Source organism: Acanthaster planci, linkage group LG04, assembly GCF_054643075.1.
Source record: "Acanthaster planci isolate LZ-2023a linkage group LG04, COTS_SCS, whole genome shotgun sequence".
In the NCBI taxonomy this organism is placed as follows: domain Eukaryota; kingdom Metazoa; phylum Echinodermata; class Asteroidea; order Valvatida; family Acanthasteridae; genus Acanthaster; species Acanthaster planci.
Window position 1 is genome coordinate 18,704,210 of NC_141780.1, and position 25,969 is coordinate 18,730,178.

Sequence of the window (25,969 nt, forward strand, 5' to 3'; positions counted from 1 at the left end):
ACGAGATTTTAGTGATCTTAAGCTTGTACGTGGCGATATTCGCAGCCTACAGTAAAATGTTTGTTAGTAATGAAGACATTAAAAAAAAGGCCAAGGGGTGCACCCTGGTAAATAGGCCGAGCCGTCCGCCGAACTCATTAATAAAAGGTGTACCTCTGGCCCGGACTCAGGACTTCCAATTCTGAGCAGTTTGGATGAAATCGGATCCGAAAGTGGCACTATTTAGCCATTTTGTAGAAGGATGCATTTTCAAAATGGCCACTTTTCCGGACAGTGAAATTTCCTTCATTTTAGGGGTGGTATGCTATGAGTGACAATTTCTCAAAAATTCATCGGTCAACCCACTATTAGGCCTAAATGAAGGGAAATGAAAGAGGACGTGTCGAACATCGTTTTTTCTGTGCAGCCTGAACACCTGTTAGAGTTTTACTTTTAAATATTAATAAAATAAGGGATTTATCTCTGCTGTCTATGAGAATTTATTTGCTGTGGTGCACCCCGAGGGTCGTTCGTGTCCATCTGCATTGCGCATTGTTAAATGCACTGACCACTGGTCGAACTATAGTTCGAGCGTGAACTTACCCTATAACTTTATGGAGTGAACACATAAGATGTTACTTCAACCAAATAGCGCCCTTCTATTTTGTCCCCAATTAATTGGCTTTAACGAAACATTTATACCAGCAAGTAGTTGGGTTTTTTTTTTCAGAACACTCCACCCACTTTTGCAATGATTGCACAGCTGTTATCTTATGAGTCCGAGTTCGACCAAGAGAGGGGGCAATTATCTTAACAACGCAAGCTCCTTGGTAGGGATTGCACGTCGCTGGTTCACACACTCGAACAGGGATTTCCATTAAATGGCTCTTCTTTCAGAGTGATTTTCACTCCTTTTTTGGGGGGGGGAGCTCACTTTTTTAGAGGAAGTTTTCACTCTTGCTTTTAGAAAGTACGAGCTATCATGCGCATGAATATTTGATGCACTTGCCCACGAGCAGTTTGGCAAGTCTCATTTGAATGCGTTTCCTAAACCTGAGCGTAGCTGAGCATTATTTCATATTTATGAAAAATCATGCTATATTGACGGTGTTTACTCTGCAGAACAGCATGATGGTTATATTTTACTTGATTCCGACGAACCACGACACTGCAGTGTACAAAGTGCACTGCATACACCATAAAAACACACCTTAGATAAACGTATCTATTAATGTAAAGAACAATGTTCAAGTGCTTTGTTTTTAAAGTTGGCTTTCCGACAAAGGCGTCACTAGCTGAAATCTCGATTCTTGCTGACTGTAAACACTTGTAACGATGTTACGTGTGAACGAACATTATGAACATGATACTTTTCAAAGTGCATTGTGCAATTGAGTTTATTTCAGCTTCTGGATCACTGTGGGAAAGCAAAGGGAAGGCTTCGCCTAAAGTTGACAACTGTGTAAGTAGTAAGTACCAGGAATCTAACAACTACATTTGTTGGTGTTGGTCGATGCAGGCGCGTAGACCTCTGATATTACTGCGCAAGAAGACAGCTTGAGGGGAAAGTTTTGGACTTTTGACAGAATATTTGTGCCTTTTATGAGAAAGGTACTCGATGTGCATAAATTAGCGTAATTTATTCATGAACAAATCATTATATTAATCATTGCATCATCGATGTCGTCAACAGTATGATGTTGGTGGCATTAGAGATCACCCCTGTCTCACTCTCCAGCACTGCTGCCGCCTCTTCTCCTACACAGCGTGAATTGACTTCAAAGGAGCTGCCCTGAGCGCTGTTTACCGAGGTCATGCCATAGGACTTCCGGCTGGCCTCCAGAGGCGTACCCAGGATTATCTGAAATGGTATCAAAATGCAATGACTAGCGAGGGGGTCAGGGGACATGCTCCTGGAGAACTTTTTTTTTCCGAGGACATCAAATCCTGCAATTTGGTGCATTTTAAATGCCCACAAAGACAAATCCAAGACTTCTGTTTTGTGGTTGTTATATTAGTAAAACAAATGAGGATTACAGAGAAGTAAAAAAAAGGGGGGGGGCGGTCCTTCTAACGCCGAACTCCACCCCTCACGATGTGAACGCCCTTACCTTCAGCATAGGCATACCTTCTGCTCTAATACGCTCGTCGTGATACTTGCGGCCCTTGTGGACAGATGCATGAGCAGTGACGAAAATATGATTACAAAAAGTGGTGTAATGTCACCCGACATTTGCATATATGCAAGCTGGAAACGCCTTTATAATACAATAATTATGTTGATAACATTGGAGGGGTTCATAATTGAAGGCACGGCGAATAAGGCACATCCGCCCTCGATTCAACGGGCTCTCATTACGCCCGTGACCTCATACCTTACGAGACCGCTGACTGGCCAGAACATATAGTTATGCCTCAGCGTGCTCTCTTTGAATCGTTCGCGGGCTTTTGAACCCAGCAGGGTAAACAATCCCATACATTTTTATTTTTAAAGCGCAGAATTCTGTCACTTGTCATATTTGTCAATAAAATGGGGCTGAAGAAAACGTGCAAACGTTTGCAGGAAACAGGTACAGCCAAGACCTCGTTTTGTCCAATTTCAAGTCATGAGGTAGGCTCTAATACTTGCGGTCATCGGTGACAAACAAGACTTGACGAAACGGGAGGAGCTGAAGTATAGCATTCCAGCATGTTATTGGGTTATGCATGGAGGGCCAATCAGTTTGACGGACTCAGGGAAACAAGAAGATTTGTTCATGGTCATAGAGCTCCATTTAATTATGTAACAAGTAATTTAATCAAGTAGTTCTCTGTTAATTAATAATTGTGGTGCAGGTGTGTACCTGTGCTGTGAAAGTGTTGACACAGCGAGTTTCTTGATTGGTGTGCACTGTACACATTATGTTTCTGAACCAAAATGAACCGATGTCTGGTCACAATTTCAGATACATGTTGAAGCAAAATCCTAACAGTTATCTGATTTGTTCTGTGCCACATGCAGGGTTCGGAGGGTAATGAAATTCAACACAATGGACAGGAAACACTTGCTAAGTGTTGCTGTCTGCCTCCTTGGCTTGTCAACTATTTCGCTGGCACAAAGTAAGTCCCGATAACATTTCCCTCATAAAATTTTTAAAACCACGGGGGGCCGGGGGGCACGTGCACCCTACGAATTCCCTCTGCCCCAGGTGCCCCCATCCTAAAAAACGGATGAATGGATATTGAACAAGGCTAACAAAACCTTCCCCCCAAAAAAAATAAATAAATAAATAACAATGAAAGCTGGTGCCCCCATTGTGCCCCCAACTAGTTAAATGTTAGCCACGCCACTGATAAGATAACCGATAATCATATTGAAAACAGTCGATGTAATGCGCCCTGGTCATGGTGAAAAAATTACCGTATTTCTTGTCTTTTATACTGACGGACATTATTGGAAACATCTTATTAACAACTTAACAACTGACCTGTGAACTGCAATGCCCACTGCCGTTTGGATTCGAACCAACGATCCAACCGCGACTGGTACGACGGTCGAGAATCTGTTTGCATTGCAGATGCAGGTCATTGGTTCGAATCCCATCAGATCAAACACAAGGTCTTTATTTTTATTATTATTTTTACCACATCATGTATTTACATGTATTGCTGTATTCAAAAACAAACTGTGGATGGAGATCCTCCCAAAAGCAGAGCTTGTCGAGTAGGGATCCCCTGACATAAATTAAGTAGCGTAGAATATTAAGCTACGTTATACATGTTGATGTATATAATACAAGCAAAGTAACATTACCGAGTTATGGAGAGATATTGCAATCCTGATAAGTAATGTCGGGACTCGGTTGGCAATAAGCAATTACCATGCAATAGGCCTAGCTAGTAAGAATGTTCCTTAATTTTTGTGATTTACCAAAAATAAGTCAGTTCAAATATTTAGATCATAAATATTCTACTAGTGCCAGTAATTGAATTATGTAGTGAGTTCCACAGCTTTGGGCCCTCATGTCGAATGGTCTTGTTGTTTTTGCATAATGAACAAGGTCTTCAGAAGCAGTGAAGTCGTCCTTTTTGTAAGTAAATTCTTTTAGTCACAGACATTTGAGGACGGTTTCACATGTATCTTGTCAAAATAAAAAACGTGGTGCCTCGAGTTGGACGAGAGGGCGCTATTTTCTTAGCTTTCTTTGATCAGATCTGAACTTAGCTGGTCCACAACGATTAAAAAATGCACGCCTTACGGTTGCATCGCCAACAACAAAATGAACACTCCCCGGCAAAGTTGCTCTTTTCAACTGATGAGGGGGCTGCTTCTGCTCGAGGTGGATGGGTCGAAATGATATGGCCTCCTTCTGAAGAATAGGACACAAAAATTAACAAAACATGTACCTCGAGATAGAAGCAATTAGTAGGGACAGTTGTTAGTGTGTTAGTCTTGGACTGTATACGCAGATAGCATTTTTTTCAGTAGAGGCCTACACAAAAAAGACTGTTTTTCTACATTTTTCAAAATTATGATTGTAGTATAAAGATATATACAAAATCTAAGCTCTTTGCTTTTCAGCATTTATTACAATTAATTAAGTCTATGAAATACCATACACCGCCCGATGCAACCATTCTTAGACATATTTCTCTCCACTCGGACGTCTTTGTAGACAAGTCACAAGCGAATAGAAAAAACGAACTGATTTTTATTGTAAGAGAGAACTTCAATTAACAAATACTGAAAAACATTAACATACCATTCGGGTAAAGAACTCACCAAAAAAATGCTCAAGGAGCCATTTAATATGCCAGGTTTTCCCTTACTGTGCCAATTATGTGCCTACAGGAATATTCGACAGCTTTTACTTTGGTTGTTTCAACATGCCTTTGCCCTCATTTCACGTAGGCATTTGTGTCTGTGCGAAAAAACAGGCCTGAATACCCTGATTAGTTAATGAATCAAGCGAAGTTATGTAACATTAGAATTGTACATCATGACAGGCTTGTATATTTTATTTATTTTTCATTGTCTTTATAACAAAATCAATTTTCTACGAATTAGATTGCCCATTCGTGACAGTAAGCAACGCATTCGTCAAACTGAAAGCCTCATCACGTATTTGCAGTCTTACATTAAACGTTCTGCATGTTCATTTATTTGAATGGTGCAAAATTAAATCCAATGCCAGTTATTTCGAAAAGAAACCAGGATATGTTGTTCTCAAAATCAGCGCCAAATTGACTTTATATTTGTCAAATTCACATGCACAGTACAATTTTCAAACTTCAAGTTGTCATGGAAAAGCTATAACTTTACCTTCGTCTTTGAATGGTGCCTGGTAGGTTGGACTTTGCCACCAAAGATAACCAGGCAATCCCCCTCCTACTTTGTGGTCTTACCAAAGCAGCCTGTGTCCATTGAATGTGAGGCGACAGGGATTCCAGCACCTGAGTGAGTATTGGTGTATATAGTGACTGTGATCCTGATAGGAACTTCAAGCGAGGCTCCCAAATTTTCTGGGGTCCTTAATTAAGCGGTCCACAGACCCCATGATGCCAAAAGGGCTTTGTGATCGCATTGGTTTTGTTCGTGGTATTAGTGTGTCTTTCCCTGTCCCCTCTTTCCAGCAGTGACTGATGCCCTGGCAAATTTTTGTTCCCCTCGGAAAAGGTACCGTTGGCAAAAAGATGGTGTGGATTTGTGGCTATCGGGCTTGTACTCTATGGACGGAGGCAACCTGATGGTACGACGGCCAAGCGAGCTAACCAATGGGATTTACAGATGCTTTGCCTCAAATATGTACGGCGTGGCTTTGTCAGAAAAGATCAACTTCGTAATTGCTTGTAAGTAAATTCCCCGCTTATTTGTTCTCGTGGTGGCGTACGGTTCGATGGTACGAAACACGTGCTTGTGTTGTACAACAACTTGTAAATCCTGGGGGCACTTTTTAATGATACATTACAATTTACAAGTTCCTTTTTTACCATGGGCGTAAATCCTTGGGGATGGGGAGTACATGTCCCCCTCCCCACTTTTTGGACCGGGGGCTATTGAATCACCCCCCCCCATACACACTAAGTGTGTATTTGCCTGCAACTGGGGACCCTCTATTGTTCCTCTTTTGTTTGTACTTGTTTGACCACCCATATGTTTTGTACACAGTTGTCAATCGGGGACCTTCTGTCAATCGGGGACCTTATTGTCCTCTATTGTTCAGGGTCCCCAATTGAATGCAGAAACAAACTCACACACACCCACACTTTTGTGGTGAGGAAAACCTTGAAGCGGATTGTGAAGACTTCCACAAGATAAAATATGTTCAATATCATTCGAAAGGGGAAAACAATAAAAACAAATCATAAAAACATATTATGGGTCATTATTATAATACACTGCATGAATGTAAAACACGTTACACATGTACATCGGTATCGTGAATATTACCCCCATACAGTGTCGTCATTATGGTGCTACCCCCCCCCCTCGAAGTTTCATGACCGGGGCAAGTCCTTCCCCCGTCCCCCACAAAGCCCACTCTCCCAAATGTCCAGCACAAATTAACGCCACTGCTTTTTACATTTTGCTCAAGGCAAACAAATTGCATGTTTTTTTCTGCCGTCTGAAGAAGTTTGAGTTTTGATTTAAAGCTGTGGAAAAATTGTACATAGTGCTCAAAAGTCTTGTGGGGAATTAAATTGCTTAGTTATCTGACCTCCTGGTTGCATGCCTGACACATCACCCAATCTGACTGCCTACTGCCTTTGATATAAATGAGGCTTCTATGGCAAAATGTCTCTAAATGAAATATGGTAAGTGAAAATTACCATATCAAGTGATATAAATGCAAGGCTAATAAGCGTGGCCCAAGTCAACAACGCATTGAAGTGAGAGTTTTCCCAGTAAAAAAAAAAGAGAGAGAAACCTCAAGGCTGCAAATTTGGGCAGGAAATTAATTAAACTGTCGAAACTGTTCTATTCCAACAGGAGACAAATTTGCGAAAAAATGTGAAAGAAGAAGAGAAAGGATCCTCCAGGATTCGACCCACAGCCATCCCCCATGCCTTTCCTTTACTTCACCCACTGTACCCCACACACCGATTCTCTCGACCGGCTTCCCTTTTTCCTTTAATTCCTTTGCGCCCACGACCAAAGATCGTATAGCGCCGCGAAGCGGCGCAAGATGGCGAACGTCACCATGAATACACGTAAAACGTTGTATCGCATGGGCGCCATTTGAGCCAGCGATACGCGAGCGCAATGCACATTAATGCACAGGCGCAGGCGCCGCGGCAGGCACGTGCACCTGGTGAGCCTGCGCCCAAGCATTACCGTAAATTGCGCAGGCGCATCGCTTGCTCAAATGGCACCCACGATAATTACATCTTTTGGGCAGAGTTATCCATCTCGCGCCTTCGGCGCTATACGATCTTTGCCCACGACCATACAAATATATGCTGCTGAAGCAGCGCATGTCAAAATATATTACCGGCAGCCTTTGCACAGTGGCATTTTGCCGTAAAATCTTATTAACAGAGGACACTCTTGATGTGTCAGGTTGGTTTATGGTTGGTTGCGGGACGTCATTTTGTGAAGCACTCAAACTGAACATTGTACAAAATAACATTATTTTAGAAATGTAAATTGAATGTGAATATGAAATTGAAATCATAAACATGAATTCAATGCCATACTAACGAGCGCATATGAAGTACTGGAAGTGTTACGTCAGTCATCTCGCAGTTGGTTTTAGTTCATCACATTGACCAGTTGGCTGAAGCATAAAAGTCCAGAATACGGTTCAGTGTCTTTGTTTTGAACCATTACCTTGGCAACTGACAAAAGATGACATGCTCACATGGACTGTCCATGTACATGTACACGGACAAAATCTGAGATCCTGGGTACATCTACATTTACGCTGATACTCAGCAAAGTCCACCTCTGGATATTAACGCTGAGGTGAAGCGAGGTGCATGCGAAGCAAGGGGGATGTTATTTTTGTGCGAAAAAATAAAGTAAAACATTAAAGTGCAAGAAAAAAAGTGCTTTCATTTTGGGGCTAGTTGGCAAATATGAGTGTTCTGAAGACATCCACCGATGGAGCTGTTATGACGTCTGCAGGAAGGGCATTCCAGAGCCGAACCGCTGTTGTATTTCTGTCCAGGGCTATGTTCTGTCTTTCAAGAGCTACAAGTAGCAACAAATGAGTTCCTAATGATCTTTTAGCACATGGCACAAAGCGTGCAAAGACGATACTGATTGGGCTCTAGTTCCCGTCCAAATTACTTCCAGGCCCAAAACCCTTCATCGTCATCCAAGGAAGGTGCTTGTACCGTACCATTTGTGATTTCATGTCCTAAAGAAAAAAAAAGGTACCTAGTACCTGTTTCTCAATCTCCCTGATGAGGCCACCAGAGCAGAGTGCTATAAAATCTCTGCTGGAAATGAGACATTGGTGTGATTTCAGGGGGACAACATGGCCGGAGATCCCATTCTTTAACATTCTAATGAATGCCATAACCACAAATTTCACTTTAAGTGGTGATTTTGATTGACTGCCAAATATCTGGAAAGCATGCGCTGCACAACATTAGACCCGTAAACAGAGCCCGACGTATACTCCTTCGAGTATTTGACGAAGAAGTATTGGGCCCTGTTCACGGGTCTAGCACAATATAATACTTTGAACCCCCGTTTTCCCGCTGTCTCACGTTGACAGTGAATCTATGTTTCATGTCGTTATTTTGTTTTCTGCTGCTCCCTCACCCTTCTTGTCTCACAGTTGCTGATGGATTTAAAGATAGCGAGTCAACCACCTTCACCTTTGATGAGGGCCAGTCGGCCGCCATCCCCTGCAACCAGAGAGAGAGCGTGCCGGCGCCTTCAGTCTTCTGGACAGACGACGCCAACCCAGGCAACAGGATCCCCCTTGACAACCGCATCAGCATCGACCCCAACTTCAACCTGCGCTTCTCCAACATTAGGGTGTCAGACAGGGGCAACTACCAGTGTAACGTCAAGAATGACAATCTGCGCGTCCAGCTTCTCTCTCCCATCAAGGAGATCGTGGTCAGAGCAGGTATATTGCTTGCGGCAGCAGCACCCTGTGAGATTTTTCCTTTGCTCACCGTCTCGAAGCTGGGAAGCCCAGAAAATATTTGCCCTATAAAAACTGCACGGTTTGCCAGCCAAGCTATCAGGAATGCATACCGGTACTGTATAAGTTGACTCTGAAATCGCAAGACTGATCATGACACAAGCTTCACTGAAATATCAAACCTCTCAAAGTCGTAGAGTCACGTTTATTGAGTACTTGTATGTGCATGTGGGCACTCCAATCCAGCGTGCTCCTCGTATAATACAGCCTGAAAGTTGACCCCTGATGGCGCGCTTCCGAAACTGTTGGATAGGAAAAATAAGGTGCAAAGATTTTAGAAAATGTTGTATTTTTTCGTTCAGTTACTTTCTAGAAATCCAACTCGGAAAGGGGCTTTGGAAAATATTTGCTAGTATATTTATAGAAACTGAAATATCCAGCCAAAAATTGACCCATCACTTCCGAAAATCTAAACTACATGAAGAACAGTGCAATGAGGCAGTCTCGTTAGCAGATGCACGTTTACGGTTTGAAATTTTATGGTAATCTGTCAGTAAAAACCGAAATAAAACAGATCAAAAATATTTGACACACTTTTATAATTTATGAGATAATACACTCGAAGCAATATTCTACTTTTACGAAAGATTTTAATACTTTATCTAACCTTTGCTGACAACAACTGCGTGATGGCAGCTCGACGGAATCTGGAACCCATTGCCTGCCTCTAGGTAAATCTTTGCAACGTTGTACAATCTCGTTTTCACGGAAGCACGGGGAGTGAAAACAAAGTTTTGCATGAACAAGGAGACCTGGGTACGATATCGCCGGACGTGAAAGGTCGTTAGTAAAATTCGTTTCTTACCCATCTCCAGGTGACTTTTCCAAACTATTACTTGAGGAAGACAAAGGTAAAATTCCAATATGAGTGTTTCATGGGGTGGGCTCAGCTTATAGGAATTATTCTTCAAAAAATTATCGAACGTGATAGAAAGGCCCATGTAAAATCCCCATAGGCGGACCGCGCAAGGGTTCCGGAAGCTCGCTGCGTGACCTTTTGCTTTCATGCTTTATTAGATATTCCATGAAAACTATATAAGATAAAGGAAAAAGGGAACACCTAATTAAGTCGACTATACCTTGACACACCTGCACATGTTAGACCTAAACTTGCAATTTAAACACACGCACAACATATTCAACATGTTAAATGAACAACATGTGGTCAAGATTTGCATAATTCAGCAACACGTACAGTGACAGCAAGTTGCAGATTGCTCTCGCTTATTCATGTTTAACGTGTACGTTAATTTGCTGTAGCATTCAGCTGCCTAAATTGTGCCCAAAAGGAGAGAAAGAGGTGACGTCTCGTGGGGTCTGATAGCACGTGTAATCCTTAATTCCGAAGTGGTTTTTGTCTTACCTATACGGCATGCCACGTGCACATCAAAATCCAATGGATCAATAATTACTAGGCCTACTGGTAATGATTTGGTTTGTACCTTTTTTTCTTCTCATAGTATGGAATATTGAAGGCAGGCCTCCTTCTTTTGTCTACACTCCCCCGTCATCGGTGGATGCCTTCCGAACACAAAATCTTCGCCTGAGATGCATCGCTGAAGGATAGTAAGTTAGAACTTCAGTTTGCCCTGAGGAAATCACCTATACGGCTAAATGTGTTTCAACCCCCCCCAACACACTAGTCCAGATTTTGTTGGTTTTCTCCTTCTCATTTATGACACATGGTGGCCAGCCCAGCAGTAAACGGAAAATTATAGTTTTTCACATGACTTATAGTTAAAACTATCAAGTTTACTCTTTGCTCCACACGATTTTCAAGCCTGGATGGATTTTTTTATACTGCACATGTATCTGAAAGGGTTCTTTTTCATTGTCATTTGAGATCTTTTTTTTTTCTCTAGTCCGACGCCAACCATCACCTGGAACAAGGAAGGTGAGACACTGCCGGAGGATCGCACGTCGTACGAGAGCTACGGCCAGGAACTGGTCATCAGTGATGTGGTCCAAACAGACGTCGGCTCCTACAAGTGTACGGCTGAGAACGGAGCTGGAACACCCACCTCCTTCACAACAACTGTCACTGTACAGTGTAAGTGCCAAGGAGAAGAAACCTTGTTCACTAAATGACTCATAATCTATTCATTTTGTGCTATTCACCTGTCACCATTTTCACAGAGACGAATTTAGCGAAAAATCATGAATGAAGATCCAGCAAATGATGGGGATTTATTAGGGCATTGCACAGTCAGATCTGTTTGAATAGCAAATTAGGCCCACATAGAGCGCTGGGGATGTGAAGATAGGGATTATTGGTGAAAGCGATGGCGAGTTTTCCCTGTCTTTTTGCCTTCAGCTACCCCCTATTGGCAGAATAAACCGGAGGACACTTACGCTGGGATCAACGATCGGGCAGTGCTGGAGTGCGAAGCGGAAGGCATCCCGGTTCCCATGATAACATGGCTGGTGAATGGTGTTTCCTCAGTAGAAGCGGGTTAGCTTGACAGTTAATTGACTTAGACGAATCACAAGTTATCCACTTGACATTAGAGCGCCCTAAAGAACAAAACGATTGCAAAACCCGGTGTGACATTTTAATTAAAATAGTTACTTGGATGCACTTTACTGTCGAAAACGGTTGCCGCAGTGCATTTCAATGTGACCTGCCATCAAAATGAACCTTTTTATTTTATGTCTGAAGAGCCAAATCCTCGTCGCACCATCACGGAGGGTCTCGGAGGAGGCAGGGTGGAGATTAGAGATGCCATCACTGAGGACAGCGCTTTGTTCATGTGTGTGGCCACCAACGAACATGGCGAGATATTTGCCAGCAGCTTCCTCCTTGTCGGATGTAAAGTTGTGTTTTCAGCTCACCATAGCTAGAAATCCTTTTCAGTTCATTACTCGTTTGCCTAATTTGTCTTGCTAAAAATGAAGTCTTAACTGGTTCCAGTTTCATTTGTGTTGTTTTTGTTTTCTTTTTAACAAGTAGTGAGACCTGTCGAAATAATCGATGCTCCAAAACGAAATGAGATCACCATCGAAGGGAAAGGATTTGAACTGACATGTGCCGGTCAGGGCTCACCGAAGCCAGTCATCACCTGGACGTTTCAAAATAATCCGGTAAACAACCTGGATATGTTCCTGTCATCTTGTCAGTCGTGATGCCAGATCATTACATAAATGTTTCCTTCGAACCATCCACACTTCTGAGCACTTCCAAAAAGATCATGACTTGGATTTGTTGGCTTCATGTCTCTGGAAAAAACATTTGGTTGCTGCTGGAACTAAATCCATGTAGACCGTGAAGCTTGTCTGTGGCAGGGATAACATTTTCATGATTTTCCTGATTTTTCAAACAGTTTATTTAAAAATCTGGCCAGTCCTGTTTTAACCATTAAGAACTTGTTACACATAAAGGTTAAGCTTTAGAAAAGGGTATTTTAAGGGGTGCTGATACATGTAGGCAAACAAAAATTTATAAAATATACCCTACATGGCTGTGAGGGCCCCAGGACCTGAGGTGATGATATTTTATTTTCTTCCAATCTCACCCCTGCTGTGGAGGAATAGTGGAATGGTATTGAATAGGAGGCTTAAATTGTTGACATGGCAGCCGACGCTGAAGCTGGAGATCAAGCTTGGCTTTGGAAAATGTCCCAAACATTTATCGTCACCCCCTCCCTTTTCCAGATCAGTGACACTGACCCAAAGTACAGCATCGTGGAAGACGGCAACACTGAGAGCACCACAAGCACTCTGACGGTGTCTGGGGTGAGCATTGCTGATGGCGGTGACTACAATTGCGTCATTGAAAACGGCTTTGGAGCACTGATAGCCACATCAACGGTGACGGTTCTAAGTAAGTGTCCAGCAGAGCTGCTGGGGGTTCCAGTGTCTGACGTCCTGGCAGAAGCAGCAACTAAAGTGGATGGGGTGTCAATCAAATTTGATTTTGTGGGCCTTGGGAGATCAGGTCTGGTGCCATACTTGACTTTAGCCTCAGTTCCAGCACACACTGTTCACGGTTACACTGCCATCAGTGGTGACCCTCCTTTTTTGTGTTGTAGCAAATGTGGATGAGCAGCTTGTCATCTAAGGCATTTTCCTGTGAGCTGTAAGGGAAAGCTGGGCTATTCACGTATGGTTCAACTGGAACTCTTTTTTTAATGGGTTTTTAGTTTCACACAGTGGTTATCAATAAGGAAGTTTATAGACAAGTTACTGTTTACTTCAAACGGGATACAAACCAGTCTACAACAAATGGACCTGAGACTTTATTTTCCTTCTTAAAAAATCTTCCGGGAGTATGAATCTACTAATAAAAAAAAGGAAAATGTGAATTGAAAGTAAACATACAATCTGATTGAGGAAATAAAGAAAACAAATGGAGAAAACAAAAATGGAAAATTGGCATAGGCCTATGGAGCAGGCTCGAACCCAGTACGTTGAGCTTGCTGAACAGCGTGTGTACTGATTGCAATGCCACAACAATTATTGGAAATTGAAACGTGATATAGATCGGCAACGATCAATTACTGAGCAATTACTGTGGAATTGAGAAGTCATAAGTACCGCAACTATAGCCACTTTAAATCAGTTTTATGTCTCAGCTCCCTGGAAGAGGGCAGAGCTCTCAACAGCTCTGGGTCTCTGCTCAAACTATGAACCATTTGATGTTTGATTTAACAGGAAGCACAGCGATCATCGTGGGACCTGGGGATGAAGTGTTCGTAGAGGAAGGCCACGAGGCGGTGATCGTGTGTGAGGTAGATTATGACAAAACGCCAGAGCCAACGGTCACCTGGTACCGCGACATCGGGGCCGGTCAGGAGCAACTGGACCTGAGCCTCCCCGGTGGCCGCTTCCGACGCGCTAGGACCGGCTCGGACAGCCTGAAAGTGCTGAACACCGTAGTGGAGGACACAGGGACGTATGAATGCCGGGCAGTCACGTCTGAGAGTGAGGATTCAGTGTCCACCCGGCTGGTGGTCGTTCAGAGTAAGTCGGGAGTGAGCCGAGTCCATGTGGCTGAGCCTGTGGCCGAATCGAGGGGCTGCAGATGGGAAAAATAAACACACACTGATGCCTCTGCAAAGTGGATGTAGCCGTTGTATGTAGCCAATGGCTTCCAATGTTTTACTTGTTATTAGCCTCGAGCTTGGCCAAGAGAAGGCGTGATATCCTCAGCAACGGAGGCTCCTTTAGTCAGAACTGAACTTCGCTGGTTCACAAGCGACAAAGAAATGCACGCGTTACGGTCGCATCGCTACCAACAAAATGAACACTCCCTACCAACATGGCCCTTTTCAACTTATAAGGGGGTATTCTGCTCAAGGCATATTTCCAGGGTCAGTCACAACTTTTGGACACAGTCTTACTAACCAGAGAACGGGTTTTTAGAAAATAGCCATATTGGTATTCCAAGTGAACTGGAAACGAGATCTTTATTCGGACGTAGCACCCTGTTTGATAAATTGCTGACTAATCACGTCCGTGTGGATGAAAATGTTGACGATGCATAGGTCTAGGTCAACAGGTCTACATTCAAAATCAGCATAGCTATTCATGTTGTTGCATCAGGTACCATCAAGAGAAGTCTTGACAAGTGATCACACCACCTTCAAAGAACACGGCAGTTCTAAGTGAAACACTGTTTGTTCAGAATATCCCACTGCGTTGTCATGTGTGGTTAAGGACACATTTGGGATGGCCCGTATCATGTGCATATCTGACATATTACAGTGTTTTGGAAATAACAAAAAGCATCAATCGTAGTTTCAATTTTTGTGACTGTCAACAAATTCTGTGTGTCAGTTTAGAAGTAAACTCTCCGTAAAGAAAACCCAGCCGTATTTCTAATGGTTCGTTTCCGTCTTTTGTCTTCAACAGCTCTGCCCAGCGCCCCATCTGCTCCAATTGTGACACAGCGGTCTGATGTCTCCGACACCATGGTGGCCCTGTCATGGACCAGCGGTGGTAATGGTACTGCCCCCATCACGGAGTATATCATCTCCTATGAGACCAACTGGCCTGACCTGGGCTGGCAAGTGATTGACACCGTCCCGGCCACCTCCACCCAGGCTTCCCTGGACCTCTCCCCCTGGGTCACCTATCGGTTTCGCGTAGTGGCCGTCAACGACATTGGGCAGTCGTCGCCAAGCCCGCTGTCGGAGGATTACACCACCAGTCCCAGTATCTTGACAAAAAACCCAGAGGAAGTGAGACTTGAAGCCACCGAGCCCGGCAAGATACGATTGGCGTGGCAGGTAAGTTAAGCCAGTTTACGGTTGAGCTGTTTATTCTCCTCAAAACAAGGGAAAGGCGCTGGGTTGTCAAAGAACCTTCCTCGATCATCTTACTGAACCAAGTGTACTATACAGCAATGGCAGAAACAAGGAAATTGCATGAGCATTGGTGAAATATTCTATTTCCTATTTCTACTTTACATGTAGGTCAAGTACTATTCCCCCAAATATTCCTAAGTAGAACTCACTTTTGTTGTAGAATCAGCTTCGGATAAAATGGAGTTTGTTTGAATTACATAGAAAGGGAGTACAAAATGAGACTTGAAACTTGCCTTCGATTTATCGTGACCGCTTTATATAGGAGGTTCATCCATACGACCAAAATGGGACCGGATTTAAGTACGTTGCTAGATGGTGGGAATCAGGCAGTGAAAGGCTGTTCTATAAGGTAGAAATCAATGGCTACTGGATAACCAGCTATGAGATTGACTTTGGGGAAGTGTACAAGGAGCTGGAGGTGCAACTGTGGTACAAGAACGATCAAGGAGTAGGGCCACGCCTGGAGAAGTCGGGTTTCACGGGTGAAGGAAGTGAGTATCTGTCAGGACCAGTTTCCTGAAGCTGGTGAAGCATTGGTAATTTTGCTAAACAACTAGTGTGTAATTTTTTTACTCTTTTCAAGGATTCTCCACTTACAGTAAGCAGAAGTGTAACACTGGACCCTTGTATTAATCAAGCATGTGTACAGAAGACCTGTGCACTGACCTCAGCAGTGTATTTGCTGTTCGTGGTGCTTGCCTTGCCCTCACGATAGTGGAGAAGTGATGAACCACGCCCAGCATCCCCGGACAGCAAATCACTGCACTCGTCACTCTTCTGTTTAATGCAGTTTAATGCAATCTTCAGTTCTTATTTCACGGCAGTTCCCGCCCACCCGCCTCAGAATGTCCAGGTGACAGCTGACGGCCCGACCGCAGTCATCATCACCTGGGATGAAGTGCCGGCCTCTTCTGTTAATGGCCGACTGCGAAAGTTTTTGGTGAGCCGTATCCATTTGATGGAATTTGTTTTACTTGAGTTGAATGAATTGTCTTTCCGATGGGAGCCACTTGTAAGTGGACTGTTTGAAGTTTTTAGAAGTCGGCGTATGCTTTGCCTCACCCGGTTATTCTACCGTGGTGAACAGCCTACTGTTTACTCATTGAAAAAACTTTCAATCAGCCCCTCTCAAACTCTGATCTGCCAAACAGAGACTTTTCAGGATTTTGTCTGAATATGGAACATGATTCCGCTACTACCTCGATGCTGTCTCGAAACCCCAGGAGTGGAAGTAATGTGCCTCGGATGATTGCAGACCATAGCTTTCAGTGGTTTGGGGGAAGATACCAAAAACCCATTTGGGTTAATGCCCGTTGTGGATTTCAGACTTTCAATATTTAAGGCCTGCACCGAGCTGTTACTCCATTTATCAGGGTTGTGCAAGCAGATCAAGTTATGGGGAAATGTTCACAGACGATCCTGGAGCAACACCTGAGGATCGCATGCATTTAGTATTCTATGTGAAGCTTAGTGTAAGGCTCAGTTTTTTTGAGTGATGATCGAGTGCCGACGAATATTGCCCCGGGCCCTGGAATTATGTATCATGTCGAAGGCGCATTGGCCTTACCTCCTGTAATTAACAGGAACGTTGCAGCCCCGTATACATGTATAGTGTTCATGAACCTGAGTGAATTATGAGGAATCCTGGAAAAAGTTTGTTCTTTATTCTTCCTTGTTTTTGTTTCTTTTGCAATCTTTCTGGTGGGCTCTAAGAGAAGCATGAATGGAGAACAAAGTGCATGCAATGACAACATGTCAGTTAATGACAAGTTTTGGGTCTCCAAGAGATGATAACAAAACCAGCCTCGCCGAAAAAAAATTCTGTAGCCGATTTTAATGTCAGTGATTTTGAATCGTGGCACTATTCGCAGGTGTACAATAACTCGGCTAAGGCTGAGACCAAACGCCAATGGCCCGCTGAGTGCCTGCCTTACACTGACTGCCGAGTGGGAAGCCTCTCTCCTGGCCTTACCTACCAGTTCCAAGTAGCCATACTAAACGGCCGGTACCTGGGCCCCAAGTCGGATCCTGTGACATTCCAGATGCCTTGAGATCAGAACTGACGGATGGGAGTGGTATCATGCACCACGAAGGATCGAAAGTGGGGAAAAATATAAAAATGATTTTGCTTTTTGTTTCTTTGGACTTCCGTTTCAAATGCTACAAATCGATGCATTACGCTGAAAAGGTATAGACACAAAGTTTAAGGATAATAAAGTTGTTTTTACGCTAACGATGCTCCAAAAAGACGATTGGAACTTCACATCTAAAAGAAGTTTGAAACTCTAAAGGCACGCCAAAATGATGGCTTAGTGTCTTTCAAAGATTCCCCCAAAGTAATTGGCCGTTCCGTATTACTTGGTACCCAAGACCACATTGGCTAAGTAAGAGGACGGTTTCCTTCTTACTATGCTTTGTTGGGCAGAAATTAGTAGAAACTAGCAAGTAATTCCACTGTGTCACAAGTCAAATCTGTCAGCATTCAAAGTCAAAGGCCCTTTCAGTTTTTGAGAACTCTGCTTTAAGTTGCTTCTTGTTTTACTTTGTTGATAATGAACTTCTCATTAAGACCATGCGGCAGGTTGTTTTGTCTGTCATGAATAGATTTCTTTTTGTTTCAGATGAAAATGCACATTTGATATTCCTGCTCCATTTTTTTATTTGAATACGTGTAATTTTTTATATCATTTACATAAATTATGTAAGATTTCCTCAAATTACGTTTCATACAATAGCAGGATTTTTTCCTCGTTCCTGTTAGAAACATTTTAATGTCCCTTAAAAGAGATTCAAATAAATAACTGCACACTCATTTTTTGTTTTCCTTTAATTGTATTGAAAGGGGCCTCTCTGGTTTACTTTCCTTAGGAAATCAACTTTAAATTAATTCAGGAAAATACAAATCTGAAAACATCTATCGTGGGGATGAATTTAATCAGAAGCCTGCTTAACTAAACCATTTCTCATTTGATTAATTGAATTCTTCATCAGCTGTTTTTCTGAGAGCTCCTCACGATGTTAGATGAACGAAAGGACTTATGATAAGTTTAAAGATCGTTTTGATGTTGGAGTTTTTATAAAATTCTTGTTTAGATTTTAACAGCGTCGTAGTAAAGTGACTCAGCGTTTATTATGCCTTTGGCTAGAAAATCTGTAATAAAATGTAGATGAAACGTAAAGGAACTTATGATTCGCTTTTGTTTTTTCTGGCAAGTATTCAAGGTTATCGTTCGTCTTCAATGTATCCAATACAGATGGGTAAAATCATCAAAGATGTCCAATTACTTCCATCCCCAAGATTTGAAGTAAAAGTTACCAAGTCTTGTAAGAGTGCATTGTGAAAAGTACGGGTGGCATGATCCGACATCAGCCTACCTGTTTAAACTCTTTATCATCTTTCCATACGTTGGGAGTTTGTCACATTCTAGAGGACTGGAACTTTTCTCGACATACCAACAGCAGCTTAATGGACCCCCCCCCCTTTTTTTCAAGCTGTGCAAACGTTGCGGCCGCAGCAGGAAATGACACATGGCTTCCACTGGTGATCACCCTGAGCGGCGAAGCCGCTGCGGTCCCCGCTCCTGACGCCCGGCAGGAGAGGGCGAGATGGAAACGAGCATCTAAAGAGTGGAGGGCGCTTTGTACACGTACCGTATACTCACCAAGCAATTTACAATGGCTTAGCTAGGGTGAAAATTCTGATGGGAGCCCAAGTATGCACACATTTTTTTTCAATGGGGTGCAGAAACATGAAAATTTCTCAAATAGATTTGTTCTTCTTCTGATTATTGATTCAGTCTATTATGCCATAAAAAGGACACCTCCAGCCAGATGGGCTTCGTAGGATGTTTTCAATATGCAAGGGTATTAGCAAAGTTTTTGATTTCCGAATGAAACTGCCGTTTGAATTTACAAGTTTCAAGAGCGTGAACTTCATCTCGACACTCTTTGCATGAGTGCACACATCACCTCGAAGCCTACAAAGTGGAGTACATGTATTTGGTCAAGAAAACCCATTTCCGGAAGAAAGACCTTTCAGTTAGAGCACAGATTGGTCATTCTAAAAATCTGGGGTCCAACTCTTTTGTGTCCCTGTCACATTTGACAAAGAAGTTTGCGAATCTGGAATTTCTAAGAGTGATCACAATTCAAAATACCTGCCAAACTCATAAATATCAATTTCAGTGATATTTCCACGTCAACTTCCACAGATCAGGTGTAACAGAGGCACCAAAATATGTCGCACTTTTGGACCCCCAATGTATAGAATGACCCAGATACATGCAGCTCATTTGGTTTTTTGCTTATAACTGAAAAAAGTGGACTCATCAGACGGAAATGAAGGGGCCACTATTATACTTCACAGAGAAGCAAAGGAGGGGCTAACGTGCATCTATTGTCATCTTTCTCTTAAATTTCCTTGGGAGTGTCCCAAAAGGAAAACAGTCCCCTATCAACCCCACCTTCCCTTGAATCTCCCACTGAGTTGACAATGTCTGAGAAGCTACACGAAAACTGTGTGAATATTTCCAACAAATCAAAGCATAACCGCTCTTTGCCCTTGGCAAGGTATGACCCTTCTTTTTATTCAGTGCCCTTTCAAAAAGACCCAAGCACAGTTGGAAAAAAGGTCTTTATACATTCTGAAAAGGGAGAAAGAACCAAGATCATTGATGGTTGTAGGCTGTAGATTGTATTGCATTCATCTAGAGCTCCAATGGTTCAACCAGCTGGATGCAGCGGAACATTTTCGCACACTCCCCCCCCCCCGACAGCTGAGACAGACGAAGAGACTTGATGAGCACACTGCTTCACGGTGAGGGGTTCCACTCATTACACCAGTAAATTTGTAAGTTGCCACAATTGAGTTAAAGACATCTTGTTGAAATCCGTGTTTGTACTGACTGTAGAAGGTCAACCACAACCAAGGGTTTTTTTCCCCCAAAGTTTGCCTGTTTTTAATACATATTGTCCACTTTATGCTTCAGCCTTGGGCTTCGGGTGTCTCTTGTTGTGCTTCTTGGCAAATCGCATGTTCTTCAGGAATTTGGGATCGACCTTTGAGGGGAAACAAAGACAAGAAAATTACCGATCAATTTCCCTCGTATAGCATTGCAAAATTCAACACAATTCGATTCTTGTTCAAAATTTTACAGACTGCATGATGAAAATGTATTTTTGCAGTGCCAAATAGAACATGTTGCAGTCTGCTACACACTTTTCACGGCTGCATGAAAAGGAGGCCTTCCTACAAGGTAATACTAATTTAGGTTGGAACTGCGAATTACTAATGGTCAGTGACTCAAGACTTCGGACACGACACAGAAAAAGATACCATGAAGAAAAATAGTATGTACAGTACGTAAAAAGTCATGACCAATAAACAAGTTCCTATTTTTCCTCCAAGTGTAACCCTCTAACTGGATTGGATACAGGGAAATCGACAAACGTTTTCTTTCAAAGACCTTGTTACGAAGCCAAAACATAAAGCAACCCTGGCTAAGTAATGATGATGTTACAACAATTCTGCTAAGTCCCTTCATTCTCACAATGAACCTTCCCGAATCTTCCCAAAGCCCCAAACTGTGCAAGAAACTTCATTGCTTTCAAAATTTTTATGAACCAATGAGTGCCATGAAGAGTAAAAGTGTCTGGGCTCGGCCTCCCTCAATCCTCAGGAATCCTACAAAAACCTTCAAGGACTTTTAAAGATTTGGGAAGGGCTAATCTCTCAACATCATGCCAAGATGATACGCACCCCTTTTAGAGATGGACTCCTTATTTTCTTTGGCCTCTTGATACCATTGCGATGGTTCTTGCGGCCTATGTGAAAAAGAAAAACAGAAAAAAATGAGCAACACTTTCACTATGACTCCCACTGGGAGACTTTATCAAATATACAGGAAGCCTGTTTACTACATTGCTGGGATGCTGGCAAGTGACAGAACTATCTCTTTAGAGACGGCACTACCACGTCTTTAGTGGCGTTGTGAGTGATGTTACATTTGAAGAAAACTGAAGTCATTATTAGACAAATTTTCCATTTTACCCCGTCCCCCCCCCCAAGACCCGGAATACGGCCACTGACAAGTTATGGTAATTACAGCAGAACAGTGGACCGTTACCATGGTGCGCTTTGAACCAACCAATGAACTGAAGTGGCCTCAGAATGCTTCCTTCCATCAGGACTCTTAAAAAGTTAAACTCTTTCAGTACGTCAGTAGTAATGAAGTGAAGGAAAGAACTATCAGCCTGTCATGGTGAAGAGTTTCTTACTCCTCGTTTTCTGACAACATCTGGAATAAACTTTAGAGGTAACACTTACTGTTGTTATGACTGGTGTGGTTCTTGGACTTGGCCATGGTGCTCTGTTGACCGAACTCCTGTAATATGTCAAATACATGTGAGAGTGTGACTGAAAGTGAAGGGTTGGGCCCAACTATTAAAGAAACAAGAACCGTTAGGGAATACCTGAGATTTCATCCTACCCATCAGCTAGTCACGCTAGTGAAGCTTGTGTCATTTCTGAGGTGATGACGTAGGCAGCGGGTTACAATTGAGCCCAACATAATAAAATAATTCCAAGTACAGCCCATCCACATTATCCCGTAAAATCTGAAAATGTTATAGCATGCAAATGAGATGGTGGCCAGTTGGTCTGCACCAACAGCATCTTCATGACCGTTATTATCATAAGTTGTCACTCAAACTTTCATTCATTTTAAATGTGACACACTGACTATGATATTTAGGAGCCTAATAAGTATTAGGTTTTATCAGTATTAATAAATATGTGATAAATATAAATATTATACAAATATAAATAAACATTACTTTTAATTATTAGCCATATTCATGTACAATATACAGTGTACATAATGTGTGAATATGATTTATTTCAATATTTGCCACTAAATATAAGTGGCCTGAGGCAAGTCAAGAAGTGACACGAAGGGTCATTTTGGTCAAGACGTTGCTATGCTAGAAAGTAAAAAATCATGAACATGTAAAAAACATGAATTCTTAGAAGTTACGGTAGTAAGGCCTACTACATCCATCTTTTTGAAGGTTCTGTATGCTATGGCATTTTGACAAGTGCTCTGCCAGGGTCAGGTAGTTTTACGTGAGAAAACCTCTGGTTGCGCTTTCTGGAGCAAATCTACCCCTGAAGACCCTCATAATGAACTTCTACCTATATCAAACATCTGTGTTTGCGTTTATTTTGAAGAATTTAACCTATATTATTGTCAAAAAATGAGGGTTTTTGCCTACCATTCCACCAATTTGCATGGTTAGTTTATCAGTAAAAGGTCACATTTTCTTACAATTTACAATTTGAAATTTCCAAAAAATAGGGTCAGCGCAATTAAGAGAGTGTTGCCTTTCTTTTTAGGGGGACTTACCAGTTTTGCAAGATTAAAATGTCAAAAAACTGGGGGGTCCCCAAGTATACAATCCCCTAGCCCCACAAATAGGACTGTAGTGGCTCTCTTTTTAATCTGTCTCTTATCTGTCGCCACCACAGCCCTACTTCAAGGCACGTCTAGTTAAATGCCTGAAATCCAAACTGCAGGATTGTCACAAACTTTGAATCCTAATATCTTCCGAAATGAGAAAGACTCGACAATTTTACCTACACCGGCGTATTCCTCAGAGTTCAGACTTTTATATGACCACCCTACAGCTTTCCCACACCTGCTGTATCATGCTCCACATATGTGCTGAGGGCGTACTATACACTAGCAAAGTGCGCGCCCAACTTATTACTGAGCAATACTGTGACAACATTGATTATGCACCTACAGCACCTGTTGGGTGCCTTGACTTCAGCCGCATGAAGCGCTGTTTTTGTTTTTCAAAATGGCGCTGCCCATGGTCAGCATAGAAATATCACATGCCCAGTTTTCTAGGCGCCACACATCGAAAAATATATGGTTTGGGAAAGCTTCAGGGTGCTCATATAAAAGTCCAAACTCTAACTAAGGAATACGTGCCTTGAGGTAGGGCTGTGGTGGCGACAGAAGAGACAAATTGTAAAAGAGAGCCACTACAGCCCTATTTGTAGGGCTAACAGTCCCCATGTATCCGTACATGTATATGTACATGACATATGTACATGTACTGTACTGCATGATAGCCTACGCAGTTAAGTTCTGTAACCAAGAAAGTAGGCCTAGGCATTGGCTACAGCCTTTTGTGCAGGTTTATCCTTAGAACGGACTCCTAAATGTAAAGAGTACCAACAGTTCTACTTTCAAGAGAAAGCATATCAGATTCTGTACTTCATGATGCCAAAGCACTTTTCTTACTCCGTGATTGAAAGATGAAGCTTTTCGTTCGAAGCGAAAGTAACTGTGCAAAGGCTTCTATTCTAATGAGTTGTCCTCCAAGTCATTTAACCAAAGCATTTTCATATTAAAATTCAAACAAATCATTTCCCTCTTTTCACAAAATACTCTCTTAACGTTTATTTGTTAAAAACTGTACACATTATTCTTTCAGGAGTTCGGATGCCTATGATTTGGATGGAATCATACCGGTTCTTATTCAGCTTCCTCGCTCTAAATTAAAATGGCCGATGAAAAAGGCCTACCTATAGAGGGCGCTATGCTTTGTTGTAATCGTAAAAAGGAACTTCTCAGGTCATGGTTGCGGACTTGATGTGTAATGATTCGGTGGGGTTTCGCAATTTTGTGAAAGACATGGGGTTATTTCTATTTCTGTAGGGTGGCAGCAGTAAGGCTTAACATTCAAATTAATACAAACAAAAATAAAGCATTAAAAAACAACAGAAATACAGATCCAGAAAGAATTTTGGGGTGCTACTTTTTTATGCATACATACAGAAAACACGAGAAAGAAGAATGGCACGTCCTGTGGTGTCAAATTCAGTGTACTTAAAGCACGTTGCCTCCATTAACTGATCTCCACCTAGATATGGCATTGGCCACTGGCAATCATGCAATCGCACTGGAATACCACAGACTGGCTAACCAAAAACGTACATAACTGGCGACTGCAATGCCCAACAAACACCCACAAAGGCATTCAAAACAACAAAAGGAGGGACTGTGAAGCAGTCTACTCCTTTCACCATTCGTAAACTGCGCCACGTCTACGCTTGCGTGTAGTGTGACATTTCTACTGATCCGATCCGCTCGGTACAGTCAGGTTCCAGCCCAACACTTGTGGAAATCATGAAACTCCCTCTACTTTTGTTGCAGTGTTATTCTTTCCACACACGGGTTCTTTTTATCAGCAGGATTTACGTCAGTGGGGTACTGTTAGGTTATCTTGTTAATTTCACGAATGGCTAGAGCAAGGTTTTATGTCGGGAAAATAAGGGGGCGTGGACTGATACATCGTTATGGGCGTATCGGTTGTACAGGCTTATTTTATTTGGAGAAATGAAGTTGGTCTGATTTCGAAAAATTCAAGAAGTTTTCCACAGAGTCTTGTTCCCATCATAATGGTTGTTAGGGTCAAGTTGGTGCGTTGCCACGTCACTTGACCCCACCCGGACCCGCGTTACCATGCAGGTTGTCACGAGGGTATGTTGGCTAATCGTTCACCCGTCTCAACCCCCGCCCCCACCCACTCCAGCGTGCTTTAGTGACCATACGTACAGTTAAGCCATGGGACACTAAAGAAAGTTGGAATGCGCGTGGGATGCCGTGGAGCGGTCTGAAGTGCACGACAAAACGACGTGACGTACATTGTGTTATGACGACTTACGAGAGGGTCTAAATTTATCTCGCTTTGCGTGGGTAGCCCTAGTAATTTTATCCAGCGCGATGAAAGTTGCACCCGTGCTACGGGTTATTTGCCTGTTTTATTTATCTAACCACTGTCTCAAATGTTGCTAAATTGTTTTTTGTTGTCTCTTTTTGCAGTAGATATATTTCAGGTGTGGTGAAAACTTGTTTGCCACATTTTTTTGTTTAAGCGGTTCCTGTGACACTAATTGAGATTTTGGTTTTGGCAAATTTTGTCATGAAATTTTAACGAAAAGTTTTCTTTCTCTACTAGATCGACAGCAACAGCGTTCAGAAGCGATTACATCATGTAAAATTGAACGTGTAATACATGTACAATTTTATATACCAAAGGGGCAGAGCCCTTCCATCCTGACAATTGAAATCCTAGCAGTATCAGTTCTGTTCTTGTTATAATTAGTCACCGACCTAGCTCATCGCAGAACTATAAATCTATGTTGTTTACTGGAGTTCATTCTCAGTTTACATAACTTAAAGTCCAATCTATCCAAAGTCACTAAACAAACGTGACAAGTTATTTCTTTGTCAGATTGACAGCAGACTACGGGAGTGCTCTGTGACAACGGTGACAAGTGGATCCCTCTCCCACCACGGTAACACACTGGGTATCTAGTTGGGGGGTTGGGGTATAGGATTGGGGTGGGATGTGTGTATTTATCAACACAATGTCTAATTACTTGCGAGTACCCCCACCACCATGGTGAGGGGTGACGAACCACCTTCGCATTCCACCTCAGTCGTGCCCACATCCATGGAGCTTGCAAGT

General features: G+C 42.5%; 2 protein-coding genes across 2 annotated transcripts; one reads left to right on the forward strand and one right to left on the reverse strand.

Moving 5' to 3' along the window:
• The first annotated feature begins 1,756 nt into the window (after window positions 1-1,756).
• On the forward strand, window positions 1,757-18,610 carry LOC110986954 (neuronal cell adhesion molecule-like). The gene is made up of 16 exons (XM_087135886.1): window positions 1,757-1,848; window positions 2,981-3,078; window positions 5,308-5,416; window positions 5,636-5,808; window positions 8,748-9,044; window positions 10,583-10,688; window positions 10,985-11,172; window positions 11,437-11,574; window positions 11,782-11,931; window positions 12,070-12,203; window positions 12,774-12,942; window positions 13,773-14,081; window positions 14,973-15,349; window positions 15,690-15,918; window positions 16,252-16,367; window positions 17,299-18,610. Exons 2-16 carry the CDS (start codon window positions 2,994-2,996, stop codon window positions 17,476-17,478), a joined length of 2,760 nt encoding a protein of 919 aa, XP_086992012.1. The 5' UTR covers window positions 1,757-1,848; window positions 2,981-2,993; the 3' UTR covers window positions 17,479-18,610.
• Window positions 18,611-19,981: 1,371 nt separating this feature from the next.
• On the reverse strand, window positions 19,982-24,048 carry LOC147799443 (large ribosomal subunit protein eL29-like). Its single transcript, XM_087135887.1, has 4 exons — window positions 23,965-24,048; window positions 21,753-21,810; window positions 21,186-21,250; window positions 19,982-20,485 (listed from the first exon to the last, which is right to left on the reverse strand). The coding sequence occupies exons 2-4, from the start codon at window positions 21,787-21,789 to the stop codon at window positions 20,405-20,407; spliced, it is 183 nt and encodes a 60-aa protein (XP_086992013.1). The 5' UTR covers window positions 21,790-21,810; window positions 23,965-24,048; the 3' UTR covers window positions 19,982-20,404.
• Between the last annotated feature and the right edge of the window lie 1,921 nt (window positions 24,049-25,969).